Here is a 12,941-nt window from a genome sequence, read left to right as displayed (position 1 = left end):
TCATAAGACAATGAGAGGTTTGAGTTCTAACCATTTTTACATCATCTCAGATTTTAAAAATCACAAGCTCACCCTTAGCAAAGTCTACCCTTCTTTGTTTATCTGAGGGCAGAATTTTCACCATGGATGGCTATTTATATTATAATCAGTTCAGAACTGAGTCTGATTTCTGAAACCTTATCTGCTCTCAAGAGAGACTGTGCAGACACCAACCTTTTATGTACCCCTTGACAGTCTTCTAAAGATTTTTAGCAGTGAAGATGCCTGCATCTGTTGGAGTAGGCAGGTCTAGTTAATGGTAGATCAGCCAAAACAGATAATGGGAAATGCCTCTGGGTGCTAATAACTGGTCTAGAAAGTATCACTAAAGTCTTAATGTATTTTCTGAATAGCCTTTTCAAGTGTAACTCTTAATAACGCCTAGAGGCAGTTACAGAAAAGAAATGGCTGTCAGGTACTTCGAGTGTTTATATTGCTCTTCAGCTGCACAGAGACTAGCAGCATTTTGGATAAACAAAGCCCTCAGGGGCTCAACATAAAACATGCATAGCCCTGTAATCTGCACAAATCTATTACTCAGCTACAGGATAATCTAACTGTAAAGTTTATTCAGGAAAGCAACAAGTAAACTGGAAAAAATGACAATGATGATGAGAAGAAAGCTTGACTTTATGACATGAATGCTAATTTCAGGAATAAGTTGCCTAGAAGATTTCCTACAATATACTAACTTATTCTTGGAGACGAAAGAAAGTGTAACATGCTGAGAAGAGAATTGTTTCAATATTTACTAGTAAGGAACTCCTCAGTTACTGAGAAATTCTCCAAAACTTGACTGTTACAGCACCCAAGTCTTCTGAAGAAACCTGATCTAGAAGCTTAACCCTGATGCTCGTAAGAGACATAAACCAATATAGCCTGCCTTTTCCTCTCCCCTGTTGCATCACAGTGCTTTCTTTTTCTTGCTAAAGAACCACTGATGAGGGAACTGGGATCCTTATCTTTTGAAAAATAAAATTTTGTTGCTACTTCTTGAGAAATTAGCAGAAATACTTTAGTGGAACCAGAGCACAATCCTGAAAATACTTCAGTAGACGCTTATTGTTAGCTTTAAGTACTGCTAATAAGAGACATACATTAAGACTAAGTTTGGATTACACACGCTTTGAGTTTTTCCTCTGAGAGCCACCCCTCATGTAGGAACAGAGATACGATTTGAATTTTCAAAGTTGTTGGGGTAGTGGGAAATGCACTGCTGTGCACACCTTTCTGTGGTTCACTTAAAAAAAAAACTAATTCTGACACTTATCTCAACCTGTATGTACTAGTCATTAAGTACTATTTGACAGAGTAAATATTTACCTGCAGTAGCAATGAATATTATTATTCACTGAATGAGCACATTTGTATTAAACTCCAGAATAAGCAAACTTAGAAGATCTTGACTCCCTTAAATCCTGCTTGTATGCTTTCTCATATCAAGGAGATATTTTAAGAAGCCACTAACTACAAACACAAAAATACTGAGCTTTCAAATTATGAAGCAACTTCTTCATAATTGTTTAAATACTCTCATACTTAATTGGTGAAGGTGCAGATATTGCTTCCTATCCATACCTTCAAATACTTAGGTTTATATTTTAAATATGTTATGTTCAAAACATAACTACATGCAACTGCCTATGATGAAGAAATCAACAAATCAACCAGTTATGCTTGTTTAAAAAAATATTTGCTCATTTTTCTAGTGATTTCACCTATCATTGTTGCATAAACTTTGACTCAGAACCTTGTTGCCTGTTACTGAATGCATTTAAAATATTGCAAGTTCAAAAGTTCAAGTATCATTATAGGGCTTGTGTTTTCTTTAGAATAACTGGAGAAGGAAAAAATGGCAGCAGGACCACAGAGTAACGAATGACATCCCAGGGAAACTTTGAAAAGAAATATACAGAAAAAACACAGCTGAGCTCCAATAATTTGATTTTTAATGTATGCATTGTGTTATTACAAACTTCAGAGTCTGCCTTCTGTGCAACACATTTTTCCCCCAGTCCACAAAAGAAGTTGCTTGCTAAACCTGAAATAACCATGAAAACATATCTACTTAACAGATTTAAAACTCATGTGTTGATTTTTCAGACCTTCAGTAGAGTTGGAATGTCACATAAGTATCATATTCTCATAAATGAGTCTTCACATGTGTAAGATGCAGAACACATCTGCTCGTGAAACGCAGCAGCTGTAAAGATGGTTCTGCATGGAGACAAGCCTGAACTGGAAGTGTTCCTAGACCCATGGGATCTCTCACCTGCATGACTGTGCACCTCAACCATCAGCACACAGCTGCGTTTGCTTGGAGCTGAGCACAGAGCTCTTCCCCTTGGACATCACAGCCCTTCAGCATCTTGCTTGCAGGTCCCTGTCTTCAAAGGAGGGGATGAAAGCTGTTCCATAATTAGATCAAGGTTTTCTTTATTTAGGAGAGGCAAACACACCGCTCGTAATAACACTGCTCATTGCTACCTTTTGGCAGGATTCACAGGAGCGAGGCACAGCTCGGCCTGCTGATGTTGGGCTGCTAGCAGCCAGCAGAAGCCAGCTGTTTCTTCACCAAGCGGTAAAGTGGGCTCTTGGACACTGGTTGGGCACCTGCACCAGACTTGTGTTAATGCTTTAGACCTGCACAGAAACATACTAATTTTACTACTGCAGACAAAACTTGGGCTGTAAGAGATTTCCCAAGATTATATTCCTTATAAAATATAAACTCACGTTTGTAGAACTAAACATTATGTGAAGCAAGGAGAGAAATACAGCTAACTCAGAATACCTCCAAAATGAAGAGCTGTAACCAACACCAAGATCTTTCCTTTTCTGGGCTTTCATCCGCGTTGAGAAGAAGTGGGAAGAGCAATCCCTAAATACCCAATTTGACAACACTGACCAGTTTTAAATGAATACCTTAACGCTGTCTTCAAAAGGCAGGAGAACCAGCGTCGGGCTCAAACCTTCTGTTACCGGCGCGCAAGTGCCCATGCCGCTCTCCCAGGGCAGCGGCCGGCGGCCGTTGGGGAGCGCGCGGGCGGCCGTTGGCGGGGGCACGGACGGCCGTTGGGGGGGGCACGGACGGCCGTTAGGGAGCGCGCGGGCGGCCGTTCGGGGGGGCGCGGGCGGCCGTTGAGGGGGCCGCACGGATGGCCGTTGGGGGGGGGGGGGGGCGCGGGCGGCAGCCCCGCTCTGCCCCCCGGCACCACAGGGCAGCGGGGGAAGCCAAGCTCCCCTCAGCTTTCGCCCATGCATGTGGTGTTTCGTGCGGTTCCCGCCCGCCGCCGCTTTTCTTCCCCTGCCGGGCCAGCAGCCAGCTCCGGGGGCAGCTGTGTCAGCGCGTCGCAGCCTACGACACTGCCACCTTCCTCCCCGCCGGGGTGGGAGCGCTGTGGGAGGACCGCGGCCACCGCAGCCTCGCCGCGCCTGCAACCATCAGCAGGCGGGAGGGGGCGGGCCTCGGCAGAGGCTCGCACCTGCCTGCCCCCCGCCCGCCGCGGGAGCCGAGCCGAGCCGAGCCGAGCCGAAGCGACATCCCGTTGGCTGGGGCACCCTGCTCCCTTGGGGGCCGGGCGGCGGCCCCTGGCCGCGCCGCGCCGCGCCGCGCCGCGTCGCGCCGCGGGGGGAAGGTCTCCCCACGCCTCCCCTGTGGCGGCGGGAGCGGCGCGCCGCTGGCCATGGCCGGCTGCTGCCTCTCCGCCGAGGAGAAGGAGTCGCAGCGCATCAGCGCCGAGATCGAGCGGCGGCTGCGTCGCGACAAGCGCGATGCTCGCCGCGAGCTGAAGCTGCTGCTGCTGGGTGAGTGCGGGCCGCCGTCCGGCAGGTTTCCTCACGTTTTTTTCTATCGTCGGCACAGGCGCGGGTACAGCAGAGATTAAAATACTAACCGCTGCCAGCGCCTCCGCCCTGGGCAGCCGCTGGGCGTTCGCGGTGGTGCTGGACGGTGCTGGCGGTGGGGGAGGCTGCGGACAGGGAGGCGGCCGTGGGCGACCTCGAGTTCAAAGTTTTCACTGCTGCTACCATGTATGTACCTGGACTGGAGATAAATAGAAGGTTTTCCTGTTCCCTGTGGATGTAGTTGCTGCCTGTTTGTTTTTGTTTTTGTTTTTTTGTCCTTGTAGGGAAAAGAAAGAAACTCCAATGCAACAGGCACTTAGAAAGGTGGTAACATTGCTGTCACGCTGTTGTAAAGTGTGCGGACTTAACCTTGCAAGTGGTGAGAGGTTTTGAGTAAATGTTAGCTGCAGACTTGGGAAGCGGCGTGTGCATGTGCCATTCTGGCGGCGGGCCTGTCTCGTGTCCAGGAGTGCCTGGTGTCTTGGGCCTTGCAGGTGCTTTGTGCTGTGTTAAAGGCTGGCATGGGAGAGGCAGCGCCAGCCAGCCCAGTGGGGCAAGCGGCTCCCCCATGGCCTCATTTCCAGCACCATCCACTCTGCTGTTTTGATGCAAGCTGTGCACCAGTGGAAGTTCAGCTGCATTGGAGGCGGTGATGGGAGTGGTGGTGTGGAAGCTGACCATGGCTCTGAGCCTTTTGAACCATCCTGGCTCCACGTATACCTACAACAGAGGTCTTGTTGCTCTGGTAGCAACTGGAGGGGAAGCCAAGCCCCCAGAGGTGGCTGGGGGAAAACCTCTGCCACAAACCAGTCAAGATATGAACGCTTACATGACTTACAGGAATAACTTACAGGAAAGTTTCAAACAGTAAGTTTTAAAGGAGACTCAGTAAAACTGTTGATCAAAACCACATTTAAATAAACTGTTCTGAATGTTACATTATATAGTGATATTAATATAAAACAAATTTAAAAGAAAACTGAAAATAGTGACTCACCCTCAGTGGCATATATCTGATTTGCTCCTGTCTTTTCCTATTACCTGTATAGAAATATGTAGTTAGTTGAGCTGACAGTCTAATGTCTGTTTATCTTGTGCAAGATTTTGAAGCAAGTAGGAAAATATTTTTGATTTTGTGATCAAAATTTATTCATAAGAAGCAAGACTGCAGGTTTAAAATGTTTCACTGAATCAGCTTATCTGTGTTGCAGATGTCTTTGAAGATTGAGAAGTAACTTTTATTTAATTTTCTGCTATATAATAGTCTATATTATGCAATTTAAGTGTTATAATGTTAAATAGTTTCACACTTTCTCTTTTATTTGATTTTGGGATATCACATAGCATGCAATATTGCTTTGCTTTAACTGAAAATGTGGTTTTTAGTTGGAGTGAGTGAGGGGGAGGTTCTGTATTCATTCACAGTTCTTAGCAGGAGAATAGGTTAGCATGACTATATGATCTTGGAAACAAACAAAAAACCTCTACAAACTAAAACCCTCATATTAGCATGTATCATTCATATTTTGCCCCATTTAAATCATTATAAAGCATATCCTTTCCAGTGATATACAAGAGCACACAGCTATGAATATTGTATGTTATGTACATTATTGAAAGAATTTTTCTGTTGGACAGGTCAGTTATTTGGAGATAAAGGAGAATATAGAAATAATATTTACTTACATATGGTTTGGGGACAAGCCTAATTTTGGAATCTCTGAACAAGTATTAGCAGACTCTGTGTGATTTTAGTAAAAGCTATACCTCTCTGGGAAGGTAAATGGAACGGCAGGCTCTAGTAGGCAAATCCTGATGTTCTGTCTCTAGATGCTGAATTTACATAGCTTGGTTCTGGAGTCTGGATTTTTCCAACCTGTAAGGTATTTAGATAAAAATATCTTACCTTGCCATCTCAGAGGAATGATTTTAGTTAGCTTAGGGTTTAGGTTTGAAATCATAGCACAATCCCATGTCTTTGTTAGCCAAGAAATCAAACTAGGTTATTAGTTTATTTTGAGGCCAAACCTGCCCATTACAATGTTTGAATCCAAATAAGCAACTGCAATGTTGTAACTTTAAAAGCAAAAGTAAGTTTGATTACTGAGTTCATCTATAGGTTCTTGTACACCATATCGAGCTTTAAAAATACTTTATTTGCTTGTTGTAATACAAAACCATCAAGGAAATCCTTGGGTGGATTGTGCAGCAGTAACACTAATCACTCATACAAAAAGATTCCAAACCTGCCAAATAAGGAAAAGGCACCCAAAGTTTTTCAGAAGTACTCATCTGTGACAGTACTTGCGGATCTTGGGGAAATACCAAGCCTTTCTAAACTTCCCCTTGGCAATAAAAAAGTGAAACTTCCTTCTAAGGTAAGTGTACCATTACCAATGATGGCAGTAGATGCAGTATTGTAAAACAGATAATTTTTTTTGCCAGTAATGAAAATATTTTCTAGAATATGGATGAAACCATGTATGTATATTGCAAATATATGTGTGAAAGCGTAATTTGAATCATATAGTTTCATGATTTCAGTAAAAAGTAAGAATATATCTTCTTGCCATGAATTCATCTAGCTTCCTCCTGCCATCCACAGCACTTTATGGCAAGCTGAGTAGCTTACCTGTGTGTTGTATGAGAAACTACTTCCTTTCATTTTCAACTGGCCTCTTCCTGCCTTTATTTAATACCTCTCAGTATTTGTTTTGGAAGAGCAGGCAGATTGCCAGTGTCTGTTCGCTCTCTTCCATGCCTCTTCTGTTTTTACAGAGCTCTGTTTTGTCCTTTAGTAATCTATTTTTCAGACTGAAACAAATGTTTTTTTCATCATATGCCCACATACATGCATGGTAATAGTGTGCTAATGAAGAGAGGATGATGGAGTTTACTTGGACATCTGAAGTCTACTGCGATAAGAAGTTAATATACAGAGAAATGGCTGATTTTGTTATTTTTTAAAAACCACTCACTTTACATTATTACCCTTGAAAATTCTGTTCCATACTTTCTATCGATTGCATGAGGAGTCACTTCTTGACAAGGATGGGGTAGATTTTGAAAAAAGTTCAGATTGTTCCATAGTGCTGAGACATTTTGCGGAATGGATCCCATTACAGGTGTTATGTGCTTCTGAAATATGTTTCTCAATACCACAACTACATGAAAAAGCTTTGCTAGCTAGGTTTAGCTCAGGATCTGAAAATTTCATGCTTTTTTTTATGACATTAATAGATGCACTTGTGTTAATGAAGAATCCTCATTAAAAATTTTTAGTTAAAGGGACTTAGTGTTGCTGGTGGATGTGGGCTTTTAAAAAACAAAAGAACTTCTATGTCTCAGAGGACAGATGCTGTTGTATTCTTTGGTAGGTAGCTTATTTGAGGACGTAAGTGCTTTTAAAAGAAATGCTTAGATTGTAATAGCGTGTGAAAATTGACTATAAAACATTTGGAGGGAAGCCATAGGGGAGATAATGCTGCTTCTGAGAGCACCTGGGCAGCAGATTTGAGGGGGGAGAGGTAGCTCAGGTTGTCTTTTGAAGGCTTAGTGAAGGCCTTCTCAAGTGGATTTTTCCCTCTCGCTCTCCCTTGGTCTCGACTTCTCACCTGCATCTTTATAACAGCCGGGGGTGGAGAGGATCACATTTGACAGGCACAGGTACAGCTTCTTGATGAGCCACAGTAAGGTGTAACAGTTGTCCTTTCTACAGTTTGTAAAATGCAGAGAGGTTGTGCTATTTAAAGAAATGATATGAAGATGACACACTGTCAGTACATTGCCTTCTTACTGGAAGCAGCAAAATCTCCAACCAGACTACACTACATCTACTGAAAGAAAATTGCATTTCAGATAGAAGTGCAGTTGTATGCCTTAATTTTCTTTTAAGCATCTGGAGAAATATACATTGATCACGGCATGTGGATTGCATGTGAACCACTTTTTATTTTTCTCCAGTTTCAGTCCATACTTTGACAAGAGAATGTGTAAATAATGCTTATACATTGAGAACGTGATAAAAAGGCTTTATTGAAAGCTAGCGGTGTCTGTCGTTACTCTTGCATTTGGCACTTCAGTCACTTAACACTCATCCCATTTAAAGCATCTAAATATTTAAAGCACAAGATTAACACAGGAGGCCTTAAGACTGAATCATAGTTTCAAAGGTAGGAAAGGATTGACCAACCCTGCTTTTGTATTTCTGAGAGAAGTGTCCAGTATGGCTTCTAGCTTCTGTGGGAAGTACTGTGAAGGCTTATCTAATTTGAAGGATGGGACCACAGTCTGCAGTGGCTGAATCCTTCCATGGGATTTGTCTTCCCAGTTATGACAAAATGGGTAAAAGACTAAGCTTCTGAACATATTCAGCTACAATCTAGTAAGAAATAATCCAATTTTAAATGCTCACTTTTAACTGGGTAGCTGGGCAGCAAAGCATTTTAGTGAACCAGAAACTTCCATGCAGGTTTATGGTGGATAGATGAGCATTTTGTGCTTGTGATATTCACAGTAGTGTGGAGAAACCTCCTGATATCTTTTGTTTCTCTAAAAGAAATCATTAAGTTTTCACAGGAAGCACAGATTAATCTCTCTGAGAATGGGAAAGTTCTAGAAATGGGAAAGTGACAGCAAGGCCTTTTTTCTTTTTCAGGGCACTGGACAGGCTGAATAATCATGATTGTAATAAAGTATGACTTACTGTTTTTAAGTAGTGGCATATAAATAAGAAGCCCTTCTGTGATGAAAACAAGTTCAATGTGCACGAGTCATAAGGATATATAGAAAGGAAGCATATACACATCAATCTAGTGATGGCAGAGTATAAATAAGCCTGAAATAAACACAATATAAGAGTTGCAGCAGCTCTTCTTCTTTGGATATAGTGTAAGATTGCAGAGGCTAGTCTGGGCATCTAGATAGAACAGTATCTCTTTTCCCTAAACAAAGGGCATTTCATGCTGGTTGGTCAGTTTTCCACGGCAGCTGGCTGTAACTGGGTCATACTTTTCAGCAACTTTCTTGCTCTTCCATTTGCAAGATGATTTTTTTTGTATAATTTTTATTACTGTCCATAATCAGATCTATCCATTCAGAATGGCTGGTGAGAAGCTTAAGGGCTGAGACTAAGTTAATCAGTGAGAGTGACTGTACCTGAGACCCTGCAGCTGCCTTGGGCAGTGCTGCAGGGCACAGTCAAGGCTTCGTAATCTGTGGAACTCAGTTCTTAATTGCAAATACAGATATGAGACACAGCCCTGTGGGTCTCAGTTCCTCACTGAAGTGGCAATAATGGCTCTTGGGTTGTCTTCCAAAGATAAGTAGGCTAGAAGAGGGAGCATTTGTACGCTGTGTTGTGAGGGCAAATTTAATACTACGATTTTTTTTTCTCCTTGTTGTGTAATACTGGTGATTCCTTGCTTTACTTGCAGCCTACCTGAGCTATCTGTGCTTTATCAAACGTATTTACTATGTCTGTATTGATACAGACTGGCCTTGGTGAGCAGATTGTATATAAAACTGAGTCTGTCTACTTGTGGATCTGGTAAATGTGTTCTTTTTCTTTCCTAGATTTGTGAAAATTAATTCCAAGAAGGTGTAGTGTATGGCTCAAATTTGAATGGATGTAAAGAGAGGAGGCTCTCTCATTTTGAAGAATAATCCTCTTTTATGTAGGTTGTTAGTTGCTGTTGTTAATTTTGTTTGTTTTGTTAACTTGCTAAGAGAGGCTTTCTGAAATCAGCTATCTAGAGAAAACTGATGTAATGAGTAAGTGCTGGATATACCTTAATTCCTGGGTGGGTACTGCAGTTCTTGAGAATGAATGAGATAATCTGTCTCTTTAGAAGCTAACGTGAAGAAAATACTGTACATAAATAAATTTTAATAGCTGCAGGCTTTGCCATGGCGGGCAGTTATAAAATGTTCACAAACTATTTGGATTGTGCATGCCTGATCTTCATGCTTGTGGAATGTGGAGCCCAGTGATCATGTAAAGGCCTTTAAGAACAGCTCTATCAGTGTACAAGGACACTTCATTCTTAATTATTATTGAATCACAGTTTGCATAATTGGATCACTGTGACATCATTCTATGATGTAAAAAGTTTGGAGTGTGCTTTAATATAGAGAACCTGCTTTTGCAGGGTTGACGATAGACTGACCCCTGGATAAACCTCCTGGCTGGTAAGGACAATTATTTAATTTGGAGTGACTAACTCAGACCTTTACTTAGATTTTTATCGATCAGTATGTGTATCAGGACGTAATTTTGGTTGAATTGGATTTTATTTCCTGGAAAGATATGTTAAAGATTTCAAAGGGTAAGTCATGAATTTTCCCTGTGTGCCTTTTGATTAAAACAGCCTTTCCTGTTCTTTGAATAGAACAGTGTAAATATTGCTCTTGAGATTTCCATTATGCAATTCTGAACATTTTAAGGATTATATTAAGATAACATTCCTTTGCTTGGAAGTTCAGCAAAGTGATCATTAAACGCTGGTGCTTTGTGCTAAAAGCTTCTTTTGTCTTCACTGGGTGTTAGTTGAAAATGCCATTTGTTGTTTTCCAACTCTAGTATATTCTGTGCTTCATTTGGGGTGAATTTAACTGTTGCATTTCTAGGTGATGCACCATTGTAACATGAAAGAATTTGTTTGAATTATTCAAACAGGTGGCACTTCCTGGCAACTAGTAATAGTTATCATAGGATTTAGCACACACAATGTTGTGAGGAGGAAATGATCAGAGGGCTTTGTTTTGTGTGTGTATGTGTCACCCATGAAGCATTACTTGGGAAGGTGAGAGATTGGGACTGAGGAGAAGAACATGTGGTTTGTTGAGAAAGTTGGTTACCTCAGAGGTCCCCAAAAGGCATTCAACTGAAAGGAATAATGTGGCATCCCTGCAGTTTTTCTGTAAGGTAGCATCTTAGTGCTAGTTGTTTTGTCTTTTGGAAGATAATTGAATATTTTTCTTGTTTCATCTCATCTGGTTTTGTTTGCAAAGTAAATACTACCATAACTTTTAGGGCAAATCTTGAATTTTCTGAAATGGTATAGTTGTTCTTAAAAGGGAATTTAATGAGTAGTATAATGTAGTTATCTTTAGTCTTCAAAAAAGAGTTTAAAAATGAACAATTAAATTTTTATGATAATGCTATTAAATTTTCAATCTTCTGCTAACTGCTGAGGGATTCTTGTTAGCGGTTATAAAGCTAGCAAATTATTTTCTTCTACTATATTTGCATATTTGTTCTTCATATAAGCTACTGTCCATGCCTAATATTTCCTCCTACCAGTAGGAAAAAAGTAAATTAAGTATTATATCTTTCTGATTGGAAACTGAAATACAAGGCCTCAATTAAAATAAGTCCTCAGGATTCAACAGCTACCCTTTTATTCCAAAGACACCATGTGAAGCGTTGTGCATGAGCTAAAGAAAATGAGCATGGGAGCTGGTATGTTGCAGGCTTTGCTTTTGAAGTACCAAGGAATTCCAGCTTAAAAAGGATGCCTGACTCTTGTTTAAATTTCTCTCTGAGCAACCATGGCTGGGTGAACTGTGTAATACCTTGCTTGTCTGCACAACCCAAAACCTCCGTTTTATTTAACTCATCCTGATTCATATAGTCTTGCCTATGGCTTCAATGTTGTTGCACAAAAACTTCTCGATGTATGGCATTTTTAACTGTTCAAATATATTAATAAATGATCCTGTGGTATCATGACTGCATTTTTTGCTCAAGTAGTTTATCTATATCTGATAACCTGATCTACATTTTTTTTCATGACCTGCATAATGTGTATCTAGCTTACTAGCTTCCCTTTTCTTCTCAGAATAACTTGCTGTAAACAAAAGCAGCTGCAGAAGGCATGGACTGCTGTATGTTGTTCCTTTACCTTGTTTTTGTGGTTTAAGGGTGTATATAGCACATCCTAATGCTACTATTAAATATACTTTTTTTGTCCCTCCCCCCTGAATTAGCAAAGTTTGTCATATATCACCAAGTCATTTTCATCACATAAATAGAATAAATGTTGATTTTATGTCTAGCAAGTGGCAATCAAAGACAGATTGCTACTTGGCTTCCATCTGAGTGTAAGAATCATATAAAACCACTATGAGTTTTCTTTCTTCTTAATTTGTAAGAGCAGATGGTCAATTTGAACAAATAAGTGCTTCTTAAAGAGCATTCTAGTTGTGAAGAGCAAAACATGAAACCCAAATATTGTCCTGAGAAAAAGCTTAGGTCCAGGTTATGCAGTGGAATAGTAAATATAGGCCTTGGTTATTATGTTTTCCCTTCTACTTTTCAGTACTATTTTTTTTCTGTAAATCAATTCCAGATCTAATTATTTCCTACACTGAGGAAAGCACGATAATTTTTCATGAGTAGTAGTATACAAACTGTTGCCTTAAGAGCTGTTTGTTTAAAATGCACCTTCAAAGCACTTAAGATTGAATTTGCCATTCCCTAGCTTTGTAAATGTACTTTGTTTAAGTATTTAATCTCTTTAATGTGGATAGTCATCTAAGCATGTGCCTTCATTTACAAACATCAAAAAGAGATCAAAAGTCACTTGGAATTTGTTTTTCAAAGGATGCAGATATAACTTTCTTTGCATATGAAATACATGTTGTATTATCCAACATGCTGGAAACTAATCTAGGCTATGTTACATTCTTCTGGCTTCAGTTTGTTTTAATGTATTTATGTACTCCTTCTTTTTCTTTAGAATTTAAGTCATTTAAACTTAAAAAATGCAGCATGTAACTACTTTTACAAAGTATGTTTTTGGATCAATATCATTGAAAAAAAGTTTTAGAAAATGTCTTTTACTGTCATTGGTCAGGTGCCAACTATTTCTAATTGCAGTATTTCACAAATTGGTATGAGTATTTTCTCCTTTAGTAGTATTAAGAGTTGTTTATTGTTTTATAGAGAATGTTCAACTTGCCAAAAAGCTTGTAAGATTCTAAGTGGCATAATTGTTTGTAAGCAGGAGCGCTGAAAAAACTTACTTGAAATGTGCTTTTGGATTGCTGTTCAG

At 40.3% G+C, this 12,941-nt stretch overlaps 1 protein-coding gene across 2 annotated transcripts in view; it reads left to right on the top strand.

Annotated features, from left to right (window-relative positions):
• Positions 1-3,682: 3,682 nt before the first annotated feature.
• Positions 3,683-12,941, top strand: part of LOC134153237 (guanine nucleotide-binding protein subunit alpha-14) — an 88,334-nt gene continuing 79,075 nt past the window's right edge. For both annotated transcript variants that reach the window (XM_062599243.1, XM_062599241.1), the window contains exon 1: positions 3,683-3,846. In XM_062599243.1, the coding sequence (XP_062455227.1) occupies positions 3,726-3,846 (121 nt within the window). In that variant the 5' untranslated portion in view covers positions 3,683-3,725. The remainder of the gene's footprint in view (positions 3,847-12,941) is intronic.

The sequence above is a fragment of the Rhea pennata genome, chromosome Z (genome assembly GCF_028389875.1).
Source record: "Rhea pennata isolate bPtePen1 chromosome Z, bPtePen1.pri, whole genome shotgun sequence".
NCBI lineage: Eukaryota > Metazoa > Chordata > Aves > Rheiformes > Rheidae > Rhea > Rhea pennata.
Note: the sequence above shows the minus strand (reverse complement) of the source record. Positions and strands in the feature narration are given on the sequence as shown.